This window comes from Lagenorhynchus albirostris, chromosome 14 (assembly GCF_949774975.1).
Source record: "Lagenorhynchus albirostris chromosome 14, mLagAlb1.1, whole genome shotgun sequence".
Lineage (NCBI taxonomy): Eukaryota > Metazoa > Chordata > Mammalia > Artiodactyla > Delphinidae > Lagenorhynchus > Lagenorhynchus albirostris.
The window spans coordinates 79174772-79195865 of NC_083108.1; the positions used below are offsets into that span (position 1 = coordinate 79174772).

General features: G+C 36.1%; 1 protein-coding gene across 33 annotated transcripts in view; it reads left to right on the forward strand.

Moving 5' to 3' along the window:
• ATXN2 (ataxin 2) overlaps positions 1 to 21094 on the forward strand; it is a 127612-nt gene that overhangs the window by 92883 nt on the left and 13635 nt on the right. For 30 of the 33 annotated variants that reach the window (XR_009534790.1, XR_009534792.1, XR_009534791.1 and 27 more), the window contains 3 exons: positions 11927 to 12111; positions 12434 to 12566; positions 16164 to 16217. Coding sequence is in view for 13 of the 33 variants with exons in the window: in XM_060121362.1 (XP_059977345.1) it covers positions 11927 to 12111; positions 12434 to 12566; positions 16164 to 16217 (372 nt within the window). In the remaining 20 variants the exon portion in view is untranslated. The remainder of the gene's footprint in view (positions 1 to 11926; positions 12112 to 12433; positions 12567 to 16163; positions 16218 to 21094) is intronic. The other 3 variants (XM_060121370.1, XM_060121365.1, XM_060121374.1) reach the window with 1 other exon arrangement.

A 21094-nucleotide genomic window follows, 5' to 3' on the forward strand; every position in this document is an offset into this window, starting at 1 on the left:
TGTTTCCTCATCTTTAAAATGAGAGTGTTGTATAATCTAGTATTCTCTGTGTAGAAGAGCCTTCATAGAAAAAAAACACATATTTATCTTAAAAGGAAATTTCTTAATGTTGAAAAATGCTAAAGGGTTGCCCTCTTTTGCCATTTAGGTAATTGAGAGCAATTATTTGCTATAATTTTATTGAGAATAGAAAGTAGAATGGTTTATATAGTAAAGTCATTTCTCAGTGCCCACTAATTACCCCCATCACGCAAATTTCACTTCTTTTTTCTTTTCCATTATAGTTTATTGCAAGGTATTGACTGGAGTTCCCTGTGTTGTCTGTCTCATATATGGTAGTTTGTATCAGCCAGTCCCAGGCGCCTCATGTGTCCCCACCGCATTCCCCTTTGGTGACCATAGTTTATTTTCTGTGTCTGTGAGTCCATTTGTTTTGTAAATAAGTTCGTTTGTGTCATATTTTAGGCTCATATACGTGATATCGTATGATATTTGTCTTTCTCTGCCTGACTTTCTTCACCATTAGTATGATAATCTCTGGGTTCATCCATGTTGCTGCAAATGGCATTATTTCATTCTTTTTTATGGCTGAGTAATATTCCATTATCTATATACCACATCTTCCTTATCCATTCATCTGTTGATGGACATTTAAATTGAAGTTGCTTCCGGGACTTCCCTGGCAGTCCAGTGGTTAAGACTCTGCGCTTCCAATGCAGGGGGCGCAGGTTCAGTCCCTGGTCAGGGAACTAAGATCCCACAAGCTGTGTGGTGCAGCCAAAAAAAAAAAAAAGTATGATATCCTTTATCTTTCCTTAGAACACTGGAACCTATTGGAAGAACTCTACCTTAGATCATTTAAAGTTATCTAGTTATAGGGTTAATCTTATTCTGAGGACCTGCCATTTCATTTCTACATACTTTTTCATTTCTACATACATACGTGTGTATCATATATAAAAGTATGGACATTTTTGTTAGATAGCCAGAGTCTGTTATCACACTTTATAAAAATAAACAGTAATTCTTTTTATCATCTAATAACCATCATAATCAAATTATCCTGACTGGGCCAAGAATATATTTTTACAGTCCGTTTGTTTTGAATACGGATCAAAATAAGATCTTCACATTATTATATTTGTTACATGTCTTTGTAGTTCCCCTGCTGTTTTTACCACTGCTGTTGCTTTGTGGCAGAAACCATTACTATGTAGCATGTCCTGTATTCTAGATTTGTCTCTTTACTTCTTGTGATGTCATTGTTTACATTCAGGTTTAACTTTTTTACGGGAAGAGATAAGAATACTTGATAGATATTTGTGAGTACTCTATATTGGATCATTCGAGAGCTGTACAATATCTGGTCCTACTTTGCGTTATGGTAAGATTTATTAAGGGCTCAGGTGGTGATAGCCTGATCCTCCCCTCCCCAATCGTAAAGTTTTCTATTAGTCTTTCATCTAATTCATTAATGATTGATACGTAACATCACCTTTTCATTGGGCGTGGTTCTCAAATTTTAGTGTACATTAGAATCACTTAGAGAGTTTGTTAAAAACACCAATTGCTTGGCCCCATCCCCAGAATTTCTAATACAGTAGGTTTGGGGCATAGCCTGAGAATTTACTTTTCTAGTGCAATTTATAAAAAAACCAATTCCCTAGTGATCCTGCTGGTACAGGGCCATACTTTGGAAATCACTGTAATTAGGAGTTTGAAAACAGCGATTTCTCAATTTCTAGTATTTCTTCTCCATTTATTAGCTAGAATCATTCTGTAAGGGACTGTTCTTTTTAACAAGGGCTGTTTAGGTATCCTGAAATAGTTTGTATGGGAAAGTTATGAATACATGGATTTTCATATAATTTTATATATTCATTGTATTTCAGTCAATTATTTTCTTTTTGCTGCTCCCATTGTCCCATCTTTGATCGATGGTAATCCCTTCAGGTTGGCTCCCGTGTCCTTTGGGTACTACTCATTTGTCTCTGATAGCTTCCTTTCTGCTACAAATTTGATGTCTCAGGCTAATCTTCTTCTGACTCTAGACCTGGATCAGTAATCCTCCAAGCAACCCTCATTCTCTTTGCTGGGAAATAGTATTTAGAAACCATTTTCTGGTCATTGGATATATTCATTGCTATTGAGTTAATAATATCTGTCTTTGAACAAATTACCACAAAGCTTAGCTGCCTAAAACAACAAACATATATTATTTCACTTAGTTTCTGAGGGTCAGGAATCCAGGAGCTACTTAGCTAGGTGGTTCTGCCTTAGAGTCTCTTAAGAAGTTGCAGACAAGATGTTGGCTAGAGCAGTGGTTATCTGAACTGGGGCTGGTGGATCTGCTTCCAGACTCAGAGCTGTTGGCAGGATAGTTCTGGTTATAACATGACAGCTGGCTTCTCCCACAGTGAGTATTCAGAGAGAAACTGACCTAAATGGAAGCTACAGTTTGTTTAACAATCTAACCTTGGAAGTGACGTATCTTAACTTCTGTCATTTGCTATATAGATCAAGCAGAGCGAATCTGGTGCTTGTGGGAGGGGACTGCATAAGGGTGTGAATACCAGGTGGCGGGATCACTGGGGGCCATCTTAGAGGCTGGCTTATTTACATTTTCCTATAATGTGTATTAGATGTTTCCAAACTATTTGTTGTCTAACTCCTGGACTACAGAATAAAATATAAGATTTCTTTAGTATCTATTTCACTAAGAATTCTTTAAGTGCCAATTTTCAGAGTCAGGAGTTGCTACCCTTGTTACTTCCAAAATACCATTTTCTATAGTCACTGAGTTATGTCAACAGTTTGACACATAGGTAGGTTAATCTGATTGAGTTCGTTATCATTTGTAAGGATAGTTTTTTAAATTAATCTTATTTTTTATGTGTGAAATATATATTTTCAAAGTGGAAATTACATAAAAAGATTATTCAGGGCTTCCCTGGTGGTGCAGTGGTTGGGAGTCCGCCTGCTGATGCAGGGGACGCGGGTTCGTGCCCCGGTCCGGGAAGATCCCACGTGCCACGGAGCGGCTGGGCCCGTGCGCCACAACTGCTGAGCCTGCACTCTAGAGCCTGTGTTTGCAACAAGAGAAGCCACCACAATGAGAAGGCCGTGCACCACAACGAAGAGTAGCCCCCGCTCACTGCAACTAGAGAAAGCCAGCACGCAGCAACTAGGACCCAATGCAGCCAAAAATAAATAAAATAAATTTATTTTTTAAAAAAACACATTTTTTCATTTTCACCAAGAACTTTATTGGAACAACATATTCACCATTTTGTTCCACTGCCTTCTGCCATTTTTCAGGCAACTTCATAATTCCAACTTCCCAAAACTTACTACCTTTTTGAGCAAAGAACTGTACCAGGTGCCTTTTACAGTCTTTGAGGGAATTAAAATTTTTTTCCATTAAGAGAACTTTGTAAAAACCGAAATAAATGGACGTCCGAAGGTGCAATGTCTGATGAATACAACAGATAAATCAGAACTTCCCAGCCAAGCTGAAACAGTTTTTGCCTGGTCATCAAAGAAACATGTGGTCTTGCGTTATCCTGATGGAAGATAACACTTTTTCTGTTGACTAATTCCAGATGCTTTTCGTCGAGTGCTGCTTTCAGTTGGTCTAATTGAGAGTAGTACTTGTTGGAATTAATCGTTTAGTTTTCCAGAGGAGCTCATAATAGAGGACTCCCTTCCAATCCCATCATTTACACAACATCACCTTCTTTGGATGAAGACTGGCCTTTGTTGTAGTTGGTAGTGGTTCATTTTGTTTGCCCAGCGATCTCTTCCATTCCACATTATTGTACAGTATCTCCTTTTCATCACCCGTCACAATTTGTTTTAAAAGCAGAACGTTTTCATTATGTTCAAGTAGAATCGCATGCAGAAATACAGTCCAGGAGGGTTTTTTTCACCTAACCTATATGGAACCCAAGCATCAAAGCGATTCACATAACCAAGCTGGTGCAAATGATTTTCATCACTTGATGTGGACATTTTGAGTGTATCGGCTATCTCCCACATGGTAGAATGTTGATTGTTCTCAATTAATGTCTCGATTTGATCACTATCAACCTCAACTGATGTATCCGACCGTGGAGCATCATCCAGCAAGAAATCTCCAGCACAAAACTTCGCAAATCACTTTTGACACGTTCAATTGGTCATAGCACCTTTTCCGTACACTACAGAAATCTCTTTTTTTTGCATTTCATTTGCATTTTTACCTTTCTTGAAGTAATAAAGCATGGTATGCTGAAAATGTTGCTTTTTTCTTCCATCTTCAATATTAAAATGACTACACAAAAATTCACCAATTTTGATAAGTTTTTTTAAAAATGCACGCTGATGTGACAGCTGCCACAATACAATCTAACAAAATTGTTTCGAGTGAAGTTATAGACAGCTAAGCACTACTAGAGCCATTGTATAGAACAAAACCAAACAAACTTTTTGGCCAATCCAATACTTTCATTGATTTTTCTCTTTATCATTTCCTTTCTTCGTTTTCTTTGGATTTAATTTTCTGTTCCTTTTCTAGTTTCTTAAGGCAGTTGCTTAGATCATTGATTTTAAAACTTTCTTTATTAGAATAGAAGATTTAAAGCTATACATTTCTAATCATTGCTTTAGCTACATCCCTAAAACTTGATGTGTTTTATTTTCATATTTCATTCAGAATATTTTCTGTCTTATGATTTCTTCTTTGACCAGTGGGTTATGTAGTAGTGTTTTGTTTTGTTTTGTTTTTTAACATCTTTATTGGAGTATAATTGTTTTACATTGTTCTGTTAGTTGCTGCTGTATAACAGAGTGAATCAGCTATATGTATACATATATCCTCATAGCCCCTCCCTCTTGCGTCTCCCTCCCACCCTCCCTATCCCACCCCTCTAGGTGGTCACAAAGCACCGAGCTGATCTCCCTGTGCTATGTGGCTGCTTCCCACTAGCTATCTATTTTACATTTGGTAGTGTATATATGTCAGTGCCACTCTCTCACTTCATCCCAGCTTACCCTTCCCCCTCCCCGTGTCCTTAAGTCCACTCTCTACGTTTGTGTCTTTATTACTGTCCTGCCCTTAGTTTCATCAGAACCTTTTTTTTTTTTTAGATTCCATATATATGTGTTAGCGTACGGTATTTGTTTTTCTCTTTCTGACTTACTTCACTCTGTATGACAGACTCTAGGTCCATCCACCTCACTACAGATAACTCAGTTTCATTTCTTTTTATGGCTGAGTAATATTACATTGTATATATGTGCCATATCTTCTTTATCCATTCATCTGTTGATGGACACTTAGGTTGCTTCCATGTCCTGGCTATTGTAAATAGTGCTGCAGTGAACATTGTGGTACATGACTCTTTTTGAATTATGGTTTTCCTCAGGCTATATGCCCAGTAGTGGGATTGCTGGGTCACATGGTAGTTCTATTTTTAGTTTTTTAAGGAACCTCCATACTGTTCTCCATAGTGGCTGTATCAATTTACATTCCCATCAACAGTGCAAGAGGGTTCCCTTTTCTCCACACCCTCTCCAGCATTTATTGTTTGTAGATTTTTTGATGATGGCCATTCTGACTGGTGTGATGGCCATTCTGGCTGGTGATACCTCATTGTAGTTTTGATTTGCATTTCTCTAATGATTAGTGATGTTTAGCATCTTTTCACATGTTTGTTGGAAATCTGTGTATCTTCTTTGGAGAAATGTCTTCTGCCCATGTTTGGATTGGGTTGTTTGTCTTTTTGATATTGAGCTGCATGAGTTGCTTATATATTTTGGAGATTAATCCTTTGTCAGTTGTTTCTTTTGCAAATATTTTCTCCCTTTCTGAGGGTTGTCTTTTCATCTTGTTTATGGTTTCCGTTGCTGTGCAAAAGCTTTTAAGTTTCATTACATCGCATTTGGTTTTTTTTGTTTTTATTTCCATTTCTCTAGGAGGTGGGTCACTAAGGATCTTGCTATGATTTATGTCATAGAGTGTTCTGCCTATATTTTCCTCTAAGAGTTTTATAGTGTCTGGCCTTACATTTAGGTCTTTAATCCAGTTTGAGTTTATTTTTGTGTATGGTGTTAGGGAGTGTTCTAATTTCATTCTTTTACGTGTAGCTGTCCAGTTTTCCCAGCACCACTTATTGAAGAGACTGTCTTTTCTCCATTGTATATTCTTGCCTCCTTTATCAAAGATAAGGTGACCATATGTGCATGAGTTTATCTCTGGGCTTTCTATCCTGTTCCATTGATCTATATTTCTGTTTTTGTGCCAGTACCATATTGTCTTGATTACTGTAGCTTTGTAGTATAGTCTGAAGTCAGGGAGTCTGATTCCACCAGCTCTGTTTTTTTTCCCTCAACACTGCTTTGGCTATTTGTGGTCTTTTGTGTCTCCATATAAATTTTAAGATTTTTTGTTCTAGTTCTGTAAAAAAATGCCACTTGTAATTTGATAGGGATTGCATTGAATCTGTAGATTGCTTTGGATAGTATTGTCATTTTCACAATATTGATTCTTCCAATCCAAGAACATGGTATATCTCTCCATCTGTTTGTGTCATCTTTGATTTCTTTCATCAGTGTCTTATAGTTTTCTGCATACCGGTCTTTTGTCTCCATAGGAATGTTTATTCCTAGGTATTTTATTTTTTGTTGCAATGCTAAATGGAATTGTTTCCTTAATTTCTTGTTCAGATTTTTTGTCGTTAGTGTATAGGAATGGAAGAGATTTCTGTGCATTAATTTTGTATCCTGCTACTTTACCAGATTCATTGATTAGCTCTGGTAGTTTTCTGGTAGCATCTTTAGGATTCTCTATGTATAGTATCATGTCATCTGCAAACAGTGACAGTTTTACTTCTCCTTTTCCGGTTTGGATTCTTTTTATTTCTTTTTCTTCTCTGATTGCTGTGGCTAAAACTTCCAAAACTATGTCGAATAACAGTGGCAACCTTGTCTTGTTCCTGATCTTAGTGGAAATGGTTTCAGTTTTTCACCATTGAGAACAATGTTGGCTGTGGGTTTGTCATATATGGCCTTTATTATGTTGTGGTAGTAGTGTGTTTTTAATTTCCAAATATTTGGGTATTTCTGTTTTTTATTTTTCATTCCATTATGATCAGAGAACAGACTGATATGAAATGCCATTTTCATCATATATTAAGTGTCCATGTGTAGTTAAATCTATATCTGGATTTTCTGTTCCATTCTGTTAAACTGTCTATCTGTTAAGACTACTTTCCCATCCATCCACTCCCAACATTGATTTTTCCCCCCCTCAGGTTTTCTTAACTTTTTTCTTTCTTGTTTATTTTTCCATATGAACTTGATATTCAGGTTGACTACTAAAAAAATAAAATCAGTTGGCATTTAAGAACGTTTTTATTACTGAAAATTTCAAACATATACAAGTAAGCAGTTAGACTAGTACAATTATGTAAAAGTACTCATCAGTCAGCTTTAATAGTTAGAAACTCATGGCCAGGACTTCCCTGGTGGCGCAGTGGTTAAGAATCTGCCTGCCAATGCAGGGGACACAGGTTCGAGCCCTGGTCCAGGAAGATCCCACATGCTGTGGAGCAACTAAGCCTGTGCGCCAGAACTACTGAGCCTGCGCTCTAGAGCCCACGAGCCACAACTACTGAGCCTGTGTGTTGCAACTGCTGAAGCCCATGAGCCTAGAGCCCGTGCTCTGCAACAAGAGAAGCCACCGCAGTGAGAGGCCTGCTCACCACAACGAAGTGTAGCCCCTCCTTGCTGCAACCACAGAATGCCCACGTGCAGCAATGAAGACCCAATGCAGCCAAAAAGAAAATAAATAAATAAATTTATTTAGAAAAAAAAAAACTCATGGCCAGTTTGTTTCATTTACAGGACCTCTCTCCTCTCAGATTGTTTTGAAGCATGTCCCGGATACACCATTTTATTTGTAAATACTTTATCTTAAAATTCTTAAAGATAAGGGGTCTTTTAAAAACAAACATAAAACATTACTATATCGTTACCACACCAAAAAGACTTAACAGTAATTCCCTTTTATCCTCAAATTTCTGTGGCTATTTTTAAAGTATATATTTTTTTACGGTTAATTTGTTCCAGTTAGGATCCAAATGAGATTTACAAATTACATTCGTGTATCATGTTTAAGTCATTTTTTTAAATTGTTTTATGTTGTGGTAAATTTTTATGATGACGGTTTTAAAGACATGTTTTGTTCATTCATACCCTCACAGAGTTATGGACTCTTTTTTTAAACCATAGTTAAAATACAATTTTTCACACCTAAAAAAAATAGCAGTTATTTCTTCCTATCAAATGTGTAGAGCACAAGTTTTTCTTACTGTCTTATGAATTTTTCTTAATAGTTGGCTTGTTGAGCCACAGTCCAGAATCCACACTTTTCATTTGATTGGTTTCTCTCTCTTAATGTTAACTCTCTTATAGGTTTCTTCTTAGTTTTTTCCGTTTCTATCTTATTTAAATCTAATTTGTTTTGTCCTATATTCTTTCCCACCATCTGAATTTCATGGATTGTGTCCCTGTGATATTGTTTAAAGTGTTCCTCTGTCCCCTGTAATCCTTGTGAACTGATTGTAGATAAGAAAGATTAGTTTGTATTTTTTAAAACTTAACCTGGAATGTTTCATAGATGATGTGTGTACTTTTATTAGGAGTCAGTGTCTTACCTCTGTCTTCTTTTTTTTTTCCTGGATAGTAGGAGTAACTTGGCTGCCTTATCTATCCAGGATAACATTTCATACCAGCTCTTCTCTGTTTGTTTTGGCAGCACTGACAATCACTGTCTAGCGCTAGATTCATTATTTCACTAAGGATTGCAAAACGGCATTCTCATTCTGTCATCTCTTTTTCAATTATCAGCTGGACTATTTCTATAAAGAAAAACTTTACCTTGTCAAACTATTTGGTTACCATGAGGTACAGTTTGTGATAGAAAGGCAGCTAAACTGCCCATCATTTCAAGGCAGTTCTCAAAATAATGAGTTGGTTTTCTATTATCCCTAAAGGTTGACCAGTGAGGGTTTGTTGTTGTTGTTCTATTAGAATGAACTCCTGGGTTTTAATATTCAGTTTGCCAATTGGGATTTTCATTAGAACTACATTAAATTTATAAATATATAATTTAGAAATTAACTTAAAGGAGAATTGCTATCTTTATATTGTCTTCCTATCCATGAACAAATGATGCCTTTCTGCTTGTTTAAATCTGCTTCTCTACCTTCAGTAGTTGTTTTGTTTGTTTTTCTTTTTTTAATTTAATTGTTTTTATTTTTTGACTGTGTTGGGTCTTCATTGCTGTGCACGGGCTTTTTCTAGTTGCAGCAAGCAGGGGCTACTCTTCATTGTGGTGCACAGGCTTCTCATTGTTGTGGCTTCTCTTATTGTGGAGCACAGGCTCTAGGCACATGGGCTTCAGTAGTTGTGGCACGTGGGCTCTGTAGTTGTGGCGCATGGGCTTACTTGCTCCGCGGCATGTGGGATCTTCCCGGGCCAGGGCTTGAACCCGTGTTCCCTGCATTGGCAAGCAGATTCTTAACCACTGCACCACCAGGGAAGCCCCTTCAGTAGTATTTTTAAGTTTCTCTTAAAAGTTTTATGTGTTTCTTCAGTTTTTGCCTTAGGTATTTTCTTTTTTTATTGTTAATGTAGAGTGGGTTCATCTTTTCCATTGCATCTTCTATGTATATGAAGGCTATTTGCCGTCTTTATGTTAATCTTATATCCTGCTGCTTTACTCTTCAAATAACAGGGAAAATTAAGGACTTGCTTCTGAAATGCAGCCGTAGATCATATAAGGCATATCTTTCCTTCATGATAGTAGTGCCTTTTTGCACAAAACCACCTCTTTGTCTTCTTGGTATGTAATGCAGCATTACCATTTTTGCGTCCTGTGAGAAAAATTTAGTTGTATTTGAAAATATGCTGAAGTCAGGAACATTTTGGGACAGATATTCTTTGTGTGGGGGGTTAGACTAGGGGTGGGGTCTGTGCATTATAGGATGTTTATTAGCATCCCTGGCCTCTACCCATTAGATGCTAGTAGTATCCTCCCCTTCTCTAATTGTGACAACCAAAAATGTCTCCTAGATGTTGCCAAATGCCCCTTGAAAGGCAAAATTGCTCCCAGTTGAAAACCATTGATGTAAAGAAATGGCTGAAGTATGGCCAGTCTAAACTGTGGTTTAAGATTAAGATAGATTCAGTTTGGGTGGGTCGGGGGTAATACAACCATAAAACCAGGTATATCTCTGTATATTTTATCTTTTAAGGTTTTGTTCAAGCATTGTTTGTTTTGTTTTGTTTAATTTTTAGTTTTTGGCTGTGTTGTGTCTTCGTTACTGCGCGCAGGCTTCTTATTGTGGTGGTTTCTCTTGTTGCGGAGCATGGGCTCTAGGTGTGCAGGCTTCAGTAGCTGCAGCACGTGGGTTCAGTAGTTGCGGCTCGCAGGCCCTAGAGCACAGGCTCAGTAGTTGTGGCGCACAGGCTTAGTTGCTCCGCGGCATGTGGGAATCTTCCTGGACCAGGGCTCGAACGTGTGTCCCCTGCATTGGCAGGCGAATTCTTAACTACTGAGCCCCCAGCGAAGTCCCAAGCATTGTTTTTATAACTAGAATTTTTTATTTTTAAAAATCAGTAACTTGACTGGCTTTTTGAAAAAAAATTTAATATGTGAGGGTTGTAAAGTATGAAAAGAAATAGTGATAGTAAGTTAAGCTTATTTAGCTTAATTAGACAAACTTTCATGTGATAAAAATGATATTTGAGTTTTGGGTGGCTTTTCTTTACTAGAAGGGTGTGCTTTTTCAATATGTGGGAATCTCAAGATTAAATTCAGAACAATATTACCTAATTGGTTTTTTCTGTTTTCAAGTTTGCTTTTCTGACTAGATAACACAGTGTGTAACTAGCTCTCCTAAGTATCAGCAGCAGTCATTAAATTTTTAGCAAAACCTTCAAATATTTTTTTAAAAAAGACAAATTCTGTCTCTACATTAGCAGTTACCTGTGTAGTCAGTTTTGATGATTTTGTGAACATACGAAGTTACAACATTCTTTGTGTCTTGCTGTAAGCAGTGGTTCACAACTTCTTCCCTCAAGTGGCTTGGTTAACATAGCACCATAAACCCATCACAGACAACAGTCAGTGCTGTAATAAACATGTGAGGAAAAGGTACACAGAGCATGCAGCTAGCGCTTTTGTGGGCGATTGGGAAAGACGATACAGAGGAGATGACAGTTGAGCTAAATTGTTAACTAGAGCTTTAATGGAGCAGATTACAGGCAGAAATTTGTGTGGAGTAATACAAGACAAAGAGTAATGTTTTAAAAGAGCTATTACAATTTTTTAAAAGCGCTGCATGGTAGTGTGTGATGCTATGTTTGAAAAAGCAAGAGTTCGGTGGTAAGAAATTTAGAAAGATGGAGTTAAGTGTTGGGTCTGTTTTGGCTTTTTTGTTGTACTTCTGTTTTCCTTTGAATAAAATCCAGTGCCCTTCTCTAGCAATGGCATAATTCAGTGTCTCAAACAGGGTGTATATGAGAAGTATGAGGGAAATGTTGTTTCATAGTGCTGTAAGAGTCTTGTAATTACAGGGACTTGATGAAGTCTGGGGGTCATCACAGAGTATCTCTCTGAGAATGTTGCTTTCAAGCTGACACTTGATGGACAAGTAAAAGTTTTCCAACCTGGCAGTAGGGGATTGGGGTTTGAGGCTGAGGAATAGCATATATGATAGGAAAACAGCCCATAGTGGCTGAAGGGGGATGGGTGTGGTATAACATGGCATTGGAGAGGTAGGCTTTGACCCAATCATGCAGAGCCTTATGGACCATGTTCATATATTTTATGCTAATAAGGAGCTGCTGTGTTCTAATATTACGTCGTTTTTTCCTGCAGTACCAAATATGCCCCAACAACGGCAAGACCAACATCATCAGAGTACCATGATGCACCCAGCCTCAGCAGCAGGCCCACCAATTGTGGCCACCCCGCCAGCTTATTCCACACAGTATGTTGCCTATAGTCCTCAGCAGTTTCCAAATCAGCCTCTTGTTCAGCATGTGCCACATTATCAGTCTCAGGTAAGCCTGATATGACTTAATAACTCTTTTAATTGTTGTTCCATTGAAGTAACTTTTAGTATGGTAAAGGGGTTTTTCCTTTATATTTTGTGCTATGCGTTAACGGTGGGGTAGGCAGCTAAGGATTTGGGGGTCCTTTTTAACCTAATAGAAAGTTGCTGATCAGTGTAAGTGTTTCAAAGGCTAAATCCTTTCTAGCCAAATAAGGATTTAGGAGTTGTTTCTGGAAACCTGGAAACCATGGAATTAAGACATAACTAAAATCTACTTGACTATATCTGGTACTTTAATGTTTTTTTCTTTATTTTTTGTTTGAACACAGCATCCTCATGTCTATAGTCCTGTAATACAGGGTAATGCTAGAATGATGGCACCACCAACACATGCCCAGCCTGGTTTAGTATCTTCTTCAGCAACTCAATACGGGGCTCATGAGCAGACGCATGCGATGTATGGTAGGAAGCAGTTTGTTTGTCTTTTTCAATGTGTGTGACTATTCTTACTGTGTTTTTAAGCTCTGAAAAGATGCTCTGTTTAAGAATAACTCTGCCTTTTATGACATTGAGGGTCAAGAATCTAAAGAAAAGATGAATCCATTTCTCTCTCCGACCTGCTCTATAAGTCTTGGCAAATCATTTCTACGTTGAAATTTCTCTCTGTTCCATTGTCTCTCTTTAACTAAAATGTAATAATGTGTGTAAAAGCATCTTTTGTGGAGAAAGGTATCTTTCTCCTCTTCCTCATCAGTAACATCATTTGGTATACCCTTCCTAAGGCATGCAAGAAAGTTTTACCGTAATGAAAGCAAGAAAACATTCTGCTTCACTCCTTACTCTGGGGGTCACTGACATTGCATATTTTATTGCTATTTGTTACAATGCTACTATGTTTCTGCATCATGCTGTATTTCAGGTGGTCGGAATTGTGTAATATTAGATCTGCTTTTGACAGATTCATACTTTAAATGAGTATACAGTGATAAAATGAAAAGTATTCTATATAAAATCAAACGATATATCTGAGTAATAAGCTAAAATTACCATCTTAGTTTTGTGGCTGGAGAACTTTGTGTAAGTCAGCTTTGCAACTGTCTAAAGTAATAATATTGTTTTCAATGTTAGAATTTAAAATAAGATTTCCACTTATATTTTGTAATATAGAATTAATGGGTCGTCCCGTATTATGTTTTTCAAAATGCACCTTTAATTAGTACCAGTTTTATTAAGATCTAAATTTTGTTTTGAACTTTTCTGAGAACTCCTGTACTGTCATTTAGGTTTTCCCATTGGCATTTCAGTTTTTTGGAGAGGGAGAGAAATTTAAGTTTATTCATACAATTGAAAAGTGAACCACTATGAAAATGAAATTAATATTACATGTAACTACAAGGACATGTCATTTTTTAAACCTCTTTCAACTTTTTGAGTGACTAATAAGAATATAAAGGCTTTCATTTTTTTTTAACTTTAGATAACAGTTTATAACATTTTGTAGGTTTATAGGAATATAGGACTCAGGCAGCAACAATCATTCTTGTCACCGGGAACCCACTGCTAATGTTTTCTTTCTGGAGGCATGCTCCTTTACCACTGGTTCACAAATGATAGGAATTTTACATGATTAAAGGCTTTTTTTTTTAATAAAATACTTGTCAGATCTTAATTTTCCGCACTTAAAATTTTCTCTTGTTGACTATGCTCTTTAAATTAAAATGATGTGATTGCTCCAATTTTGAAAAACATTTCTTTCAAGAAGCCCATCTATAATTTAATTGAAAGATTGACATACTGATTTGGCTTATGATTTTGGTTGTGATCTCCTATCATTGGCTTGTCTTTAGTTGTCTTAACCAGGAATAAGTATGTGTGAAAAGGCACCACTGATTTATCACACTAACTTTTATGCAATTTGTATACATTGCAGTAATTTTCCAGTTTGCTAAAGTCTTAGGTGACACAGTTTATTTTGATTGTTTATTGTACATATTATACATTTCTGAATACATCTTGACGTAACAAATGGAAAAAACATTTCTTTCTTCCCATTTTCTGGGATACTCCCCTTGGAATAAGATCTGAAACTTGAGCTAAAATTTCCATTGCTTTTTTGTGTGCCCACACCTTTGAGACATTGTAGTAATACTGTGATGTCAAGCAGAATCTTTCTCCTCAGTGTATATTCACTCACTACCAACATCTGACTTTGTCTGCTGATTGGATGTTTATTGGTTTGAAACAGCCAGTACAGTAAATACTGTATTTGAGGCACTAATGGTTTTTATAACTACCTTCCCAGAATATTTCCATTTGAAAAGCAGTTGATCTTGGACCCTGAAGTCCATTCAAGTGTGGGTAAATAGTAAATATTGCAAAGAAACAAAATACTAGACCTAATGTCCAGTGAAATCTGGAATGAATTAGTCATCAAAGCTAGTTCTTTGATACCAGGAGAAAGTTGCTCAACCAAATCTGAATTACTCTCCTGCAGTTTACACAGATTGCATTATATTTCATTGATGTGTGTTGATGAGGGCAGCTAGGGGCAAAGCTGTAGATTTGGTATGATTGTTGCTGGTTCTGTTTTGGATACTTCATACCCTAAAGAGAACACTGGGAAATGAATTGGTTTGTTCTTTACCACAATAAGCCATAATTTAATCTGCTTTAGCAAGTTCATTAATTCTTCAATAATTTATTTCAGTTATTTTAGATCTTCCAAATACAATTATGCTGAATATAGACAAATTTTAAATACGTTATTTTAAACTGTAAGACAAAACTTGCATAGAAATGCTAATTTTATTTTCATTTCCCTTGAACAGTTTATATTTTATATTCCAAAAGGAACCAAATAGTTTGAGTATGAATTATATTTATTCTTAAGCTACATTCTATCTAGATTTTTTTAAACTTTTAATGCAAACAAAAGAATATGCACCCAGATGTTAATGACAATTATATGTCACCTTTTTGTCATTCATTAATTGTTATGGTCATAGCAAAAACCTTTGCGAATAGAAATGACTACAAGATGAAAGGCTGGTTATTGTTTTTTAATTTTTTGGTGTATTTAATATAAATATGCTAACAGATCACTGAACATTTAAATTATTAGGAAATACATTCTAAGAATTGTTGACCTTGTACTCTTTCTAGATATCTTAGGAAGGACTTTGATCACAAACTTCATCTCTTTGACCTTAACTTTAACTTCACTTTCATCATTGCCTCTGCCCTCTTCCTCCTAATAAGTTACTCTTTGTTTCCTTAACATCTGGTCTTATAATTCATCTCATTTTGTTTCATTCATCTAACTTTGTTTTCCCTTTTAGAAACAGTAATAATGAAGTTTTCTCTATTCAGAAAGAGTTAAATCCAGAATCCTTTTTTTGCTTTATTTTCGGTAGTTTAATGCGGATAAATTCGAAAATACAGTAGGCAAAAAGATTTAAAATGCACCTATTAATCTTCTCCCTTACAATCACCAGTTAACATTTTGGTGCATATCCTTACAAGTGTACTCACACACACACACACGCACACAACTTTATGTAGACAGTTTAATAAGAAATGATATTGTACCCTTGTTTAATATTATTGTTTCTGAATTTTTGGATCCATTACCAGATGCCTAGTAAACATCTTACAGAATAAGGTGTAAGGTGACATTTCTATTAATGATTTGCAAAATTGGATTAGTCTTTTAAATTAAACTTGGTAAATATTATTTTGTTTTGGTACATTATTTATATCAAGGTGTTCAGTGGAATGCAATGTTGGTCTTTTTATTAGATAATAACTTTATTCCTTTCATTTAACTAAGTGAGCATGTGGTACTTGACAACCCAATACAGAAGAAAAGTGTCTTTTGCTTCAGCCCTATCTTATTTAATTTTGTAGTGATGTTTAAAGTGCTTGTCATCTCTTGTAAAATAAGAAAAATGAGTTATGCATGAATACAAAAAGAAATTACTAAATATGTCAACCTTTCCAGAAAATTAGGAAAATGCACACCTTAAAAGGCTAATTAACCTTTCTATTTCCCAAATTCAGCATGTCCCAAATTACCATACAACAAGGAGACAAGCCCTTCTTTCTACTTTGCCAGTGAGTTGGGTTTTTTATACTAATTTTAATTGAACAGTAAAACACTTTTTAAAGAATACATGTTAAGGGAGTAGACTTGTTGAGCAATCTTTTCCTTGTGCCAGACAAAATCATTTAAAATATATATATATATATATGAAAATAATTCAGAGTTTTTAAAAAGGAAATATAACCCAGCTTAAGAAAGCTGGAGTTAATTTAAAAATTGAGTTGTTTCAGAAATTAATTTTTGCATACCAAGCAAACATGTGACTGTTTTGGAAATGCCTAATACTCTCCTTGTTCAGAGAAACTTTCCCTGAACAGACGTTTTTAAAACAAAGCGCAAAGCAAGCCACAAGCTTAAAACATTAGGGTTTTTTTTAGTATCCTGGTAAGAAAACATTTATCCTTACAAGGATTTTTAATTGAATAGGGTTGAAATACTAGGGGAGGAACGTTTCTGTATTTTCAGTCTTTGCATGACTACAGGTTTATGATATTCAGGTAGCAGACACCTCATGGATGTCTTGAGTTTAAGCAGGAAAGCATGACCTAGCAGCTACTAGAGATTGTCTTTGGCAACACCAGCCCCCTCTCACCACCAGCGGAAAGGTAAATGATTGCTCCTAAATGGAGAAAGTCTGAGCAGGGATTGCTTTTGGAAATGAACTTGTAAGGTTTGTTTTCTCTATTTGTAGGGAAATTTTAAAATAAGGCTTATTCATGGGCTTTTGGTATTTGGATGGGAAAGTCACTAACTTGCAGGAATTCTTTAGAAATGTATGACAGTATAATATATGTCGCTTTATGTGAAATACTATATTCTAGGGGATATTAAGGATTAAAATTTTGTTAGAGACTAAATTTTAAATTATTGTAGAATGACTGAATGTCTGAATATACTAGATGCCAAATTTTAACAAGCATTTAGAAAACATTTTGACTTAAATTTTCATTAATTGTGCCTTGACTTGGTATCCAAAAATAAGTGCGTACATACTATTTATTTGGTGCTAGGAAATGTTAACAAATTTAATCCTTTAATAGATGCTCTTTAAAAAGGAGTCTTGCTGTATATATAACTGTTAAAGGGAAACTATGTATGTGGTATAGTATATAAAAGACTGTCAGTAATTCTATTATGTACTCAGTTTGAGGTCTCAAATGTAGTTATCCTCACCATCTTACTGTCTCTGTTAGTAGTTTTGGAGTCAGTTTCCTGGTAAGTAGCTAAAAGGTCCTTAATCATCACACCTAAGCATTAACTGCCTTAGCACAACTTTCCCTAAAAGAGAATATCAGTACTTTTAAAAGAAACTAACAGTGGGGCTGCTATTTGTAATTTAATTTGCTGTTTCATACCCCACCCCCACCCCCTTCTAAGCATTTTGTCCTGGTTTGTTTGGTCTAGTTGCCTTTTATTCCCCTTTTAAAGAGTTTTCAATGTTCCTTTACTTCCTTTTTTCTGAATTTAACATCAGATTTAAAAGTTGGAAGATTTTGTTTTGTTTCATTTTTAAAGTTTTGCTGTGCTGGTGTTCTCTCATGTCTTGTGCATCCAAGGTCAAAAATGACAAAACCTAGTTATTAAATTAGGTTTAATTTAATAACTTCTATATTAAATTAAATGCACATCTCTATGGACATTGGCTTCAGTAAGATCATGGCTTAGGAAATGATTTTTGGATTGTGGTTAGTGTTTCGAGGATTTGACAAATCACATAATTAGAGTTTTAAACATTTATATCGAGGAACACAGTGAGCAGGAAACTTCTGGACTGGGTCTGGCCCAAAAAATAGTTATTTCTTTGATTAGCTTGAAGTAATCCAGATTTCATGAAGGCAACTTAGGTTTTATAAATAGAAGTTTAACTGATGGATAGCTAAATCAGAATTTTGAAGAAAAATCACTTTATTTTTAACCTCTCTGGAATCTTTTAGCTAATGAGCATGTATAATAAAAACAGTTAAATGATAGGCTTAGGTCAGGAAAGCCCAGAATTTACTGCCTTTCACTCTCCACTTCTCCCTTTCCCTAATTCTCTTAGATTTTTCCCCTCATTTACTCTATCTTGGTTCCCTTCTCTTATCTCTCTCTCCCCCCTCCCCTCTTCCAGCCTTCCCCCCTGCCCCGCAGCCTTTTAATTTCCCTCTTATCCTACTTGTCTTTGTCTCCTTCTTAACTGGCCTTTCAAGGAACCAAAGTATATTTTTGTTGTTTTTACTATTAAAGTGTATAAGTTCCACATTTTCCCCAATTAGCTACTCAGTTTTCATATTTGAAGGGGGAAAAGAATTCCTGGGTAAGGTACTTGCTTTAGCAAACATCTTTAAGCAAGATGATGAACAAAGGAAGATATTTCTAATCAAACATCCTCACATTTTATTTGTAGCCTATGATGTATGTTTACATCTGCTTAATTTTTCTTATAATGCGTTGCAGTTTATTGGTGTTTAGATAGGGAAAGGGTGTTTTTTTTAAACAAAAGCCCATGTAGATGCATTCAGCTTGGATTACTTGAAGTATTTATGCTATGAATGCAAATGACATATAGATTAGAATACTCTATCTTATAACCTTTCAGTATTGGTAAACTATCACAGAGATGCCTTTTTTAAATACATAGTAAAAAATACTTCCATCTTTAATTCTCTCCAAGTAATTTCAAGATTTTAACATTTTTCTAATTGATGAATAAATTATGGAACTTCATGGGTGTAATTCTCTTTGTGATGGCCATGCTTTTTTATGTATGAATATTAATAAAATAGCACCCAGCTAGAGTTGATTATTGTTACTTTTTATTTCCTTAATACTTTGCTTAAAAGGTAATTAAAAATGAAATTTAAAACTTTTTGGTACAAAAGTTTCTTGAATAAATAAGGTTAAATAAACAGAAACTCTGAGATTCTGTACTCTATGAAACCTCATAAATAGAATTTGGATTCGGGAATTGCTTTCCCCCAGACAGATTAGAATTGTTACAAATGAAACATTTAAGAATTTATAGTAGGGAGGATTTTAATGCAAGTGGTTTGAAAATAAGGGAGCATGAATGACTCTAGATATCACTATTCAATAAAACTTTCTGTGCTGAAGGAAATGTGCTACAAATAATGATGTCCAGTCAGTAGCCACTAGCTACATGTAGCTGTTCTAATTTAAAAATAAATTTGAAAAATAAGTGTAAGATTTTTACAAGAACAAGCGTTCAAAATTTATCTCAAGTCTTTTAGACTAAGTCAGTGCCCAGACAGTTTTGGGGGTCAGAAGCTTAACTTAATGAATATGATGGTGAAGAATGGCCTTTTAAAAAACCAATGAATTAGAAAAACGACAATGACTACTTTCGTAGATTCATGGGACTGTGAAACTCAAGAAAGCTGTTAGCACATTATTTTTCCCATGTCCCAGAAAACTGTCACTGACTTCTTGAAAAACACCCAAAGAATACGTTGCCAGTTTTCCTTGTTAATATGTTCCAGTGTATGTTAACTGTTATAGCTAGGGGATTTTCCCAGTGTATAAAGAAAAATGCTTTGTTTAATCTAATCTGGGAGTTAACTTAGTATAGATGCCCACTGTGGTGTTGGCAGTGGATGCACAGGTGATCCTAGCACTGCTCTTTGCCTCACCCTTCTCTCTTTAAAGGATACATATACAGTTGAGGAGATAACCAGTTGGGCTGGAATGTTGGTCCTTGGCCCTACAATGTCAAGCATTATAGAATTGTTTCATGTGCCTAACCCTCTGCATAACATTTACATTGGACTCATCCAGAGTCATCTATGCTGGCAACTCTCAGCAGCCAGCCTATTAGACTGCTGTTGTTAGGGTACCTGATCCCAAAGCAGTGCTTGCTTCTCCCCATCAGCCCCCTATATGTAACACCATATGAAGAATGTGAAGAACTATTCTGGAATTGACACATTGACTTCCAAGAGGAGATACATCTTGAGAACATTGTCCTCAGCTCATTGCCACATCATGGTTAGATTTGTATCAGTGTGCTATCAGTAGTCACTGGAAGCAATGAACCCATCTTGTGCTTTTGATTCTCAAGTTGCTGTTTGGGGATGACATGAACAAATGAATTTATACCTCATCTCCCTGTTTTGTGCCAAAGTATGGTCTGTGCTGAGATTCACAAAGAATTGGCTTTGGGTTCTTAGCTTTAATGAACACACTTTTACTTAAACTAGCTCATCGTATTTCCTTTGAGGTTACTCTAGCTAGTAAAATTCTTTTTAAAGGCTAGGATGCTTTGAAGGGAATTCGTTTTTCTACATAGTTTAGGTAATCCCATTTACTAGATTTTATAAAGCAAAGGTGACAGATCTTGAGCAGGGAGGCCTAGAGAATGAACTGAGTGGCAGAGTGGCTTCTGTGATCAGCTGAGAGAGATTGTGGTCATTTGGCCCTGAAGATAGAGCCCTGACCTTGCCACACACCTTATCCAGCCCCTTACTACAGCCCTGATATAGTCTGTGCCCACGGGACACTGCATCAGGTCCAGGACAGTAGCATGGTGAGGTTAGCCAGATGATGGCCTTGAGCTAAATGTGTGTGTGTGAGAGAGAGAGAGACAGGTCGCAGACGGGGGATTGTTTGAATTGTTTCTGTCTATGCTTTTAAGTTGCCTTTTCAGGAAACCTAGTGACTGTTTTAGAAGTAAATTTAATTAGATTTTGATATAATGTGTACAGCTATGTTATATGAATAAAATGCTAGCCTGACTGTTAAGCAGTAACTTCCCATTTATTTTTTTAAGAAGTGGGTGGTTTAAATGGAGTCAAATACAGAGATTGGTTAGGCATTGAGCATCAAGAAGACTGTGGATGAGCTGAAAGTTGATGAGGCATAGAGGAACGATTAAGAGCATGACACCTGTCAA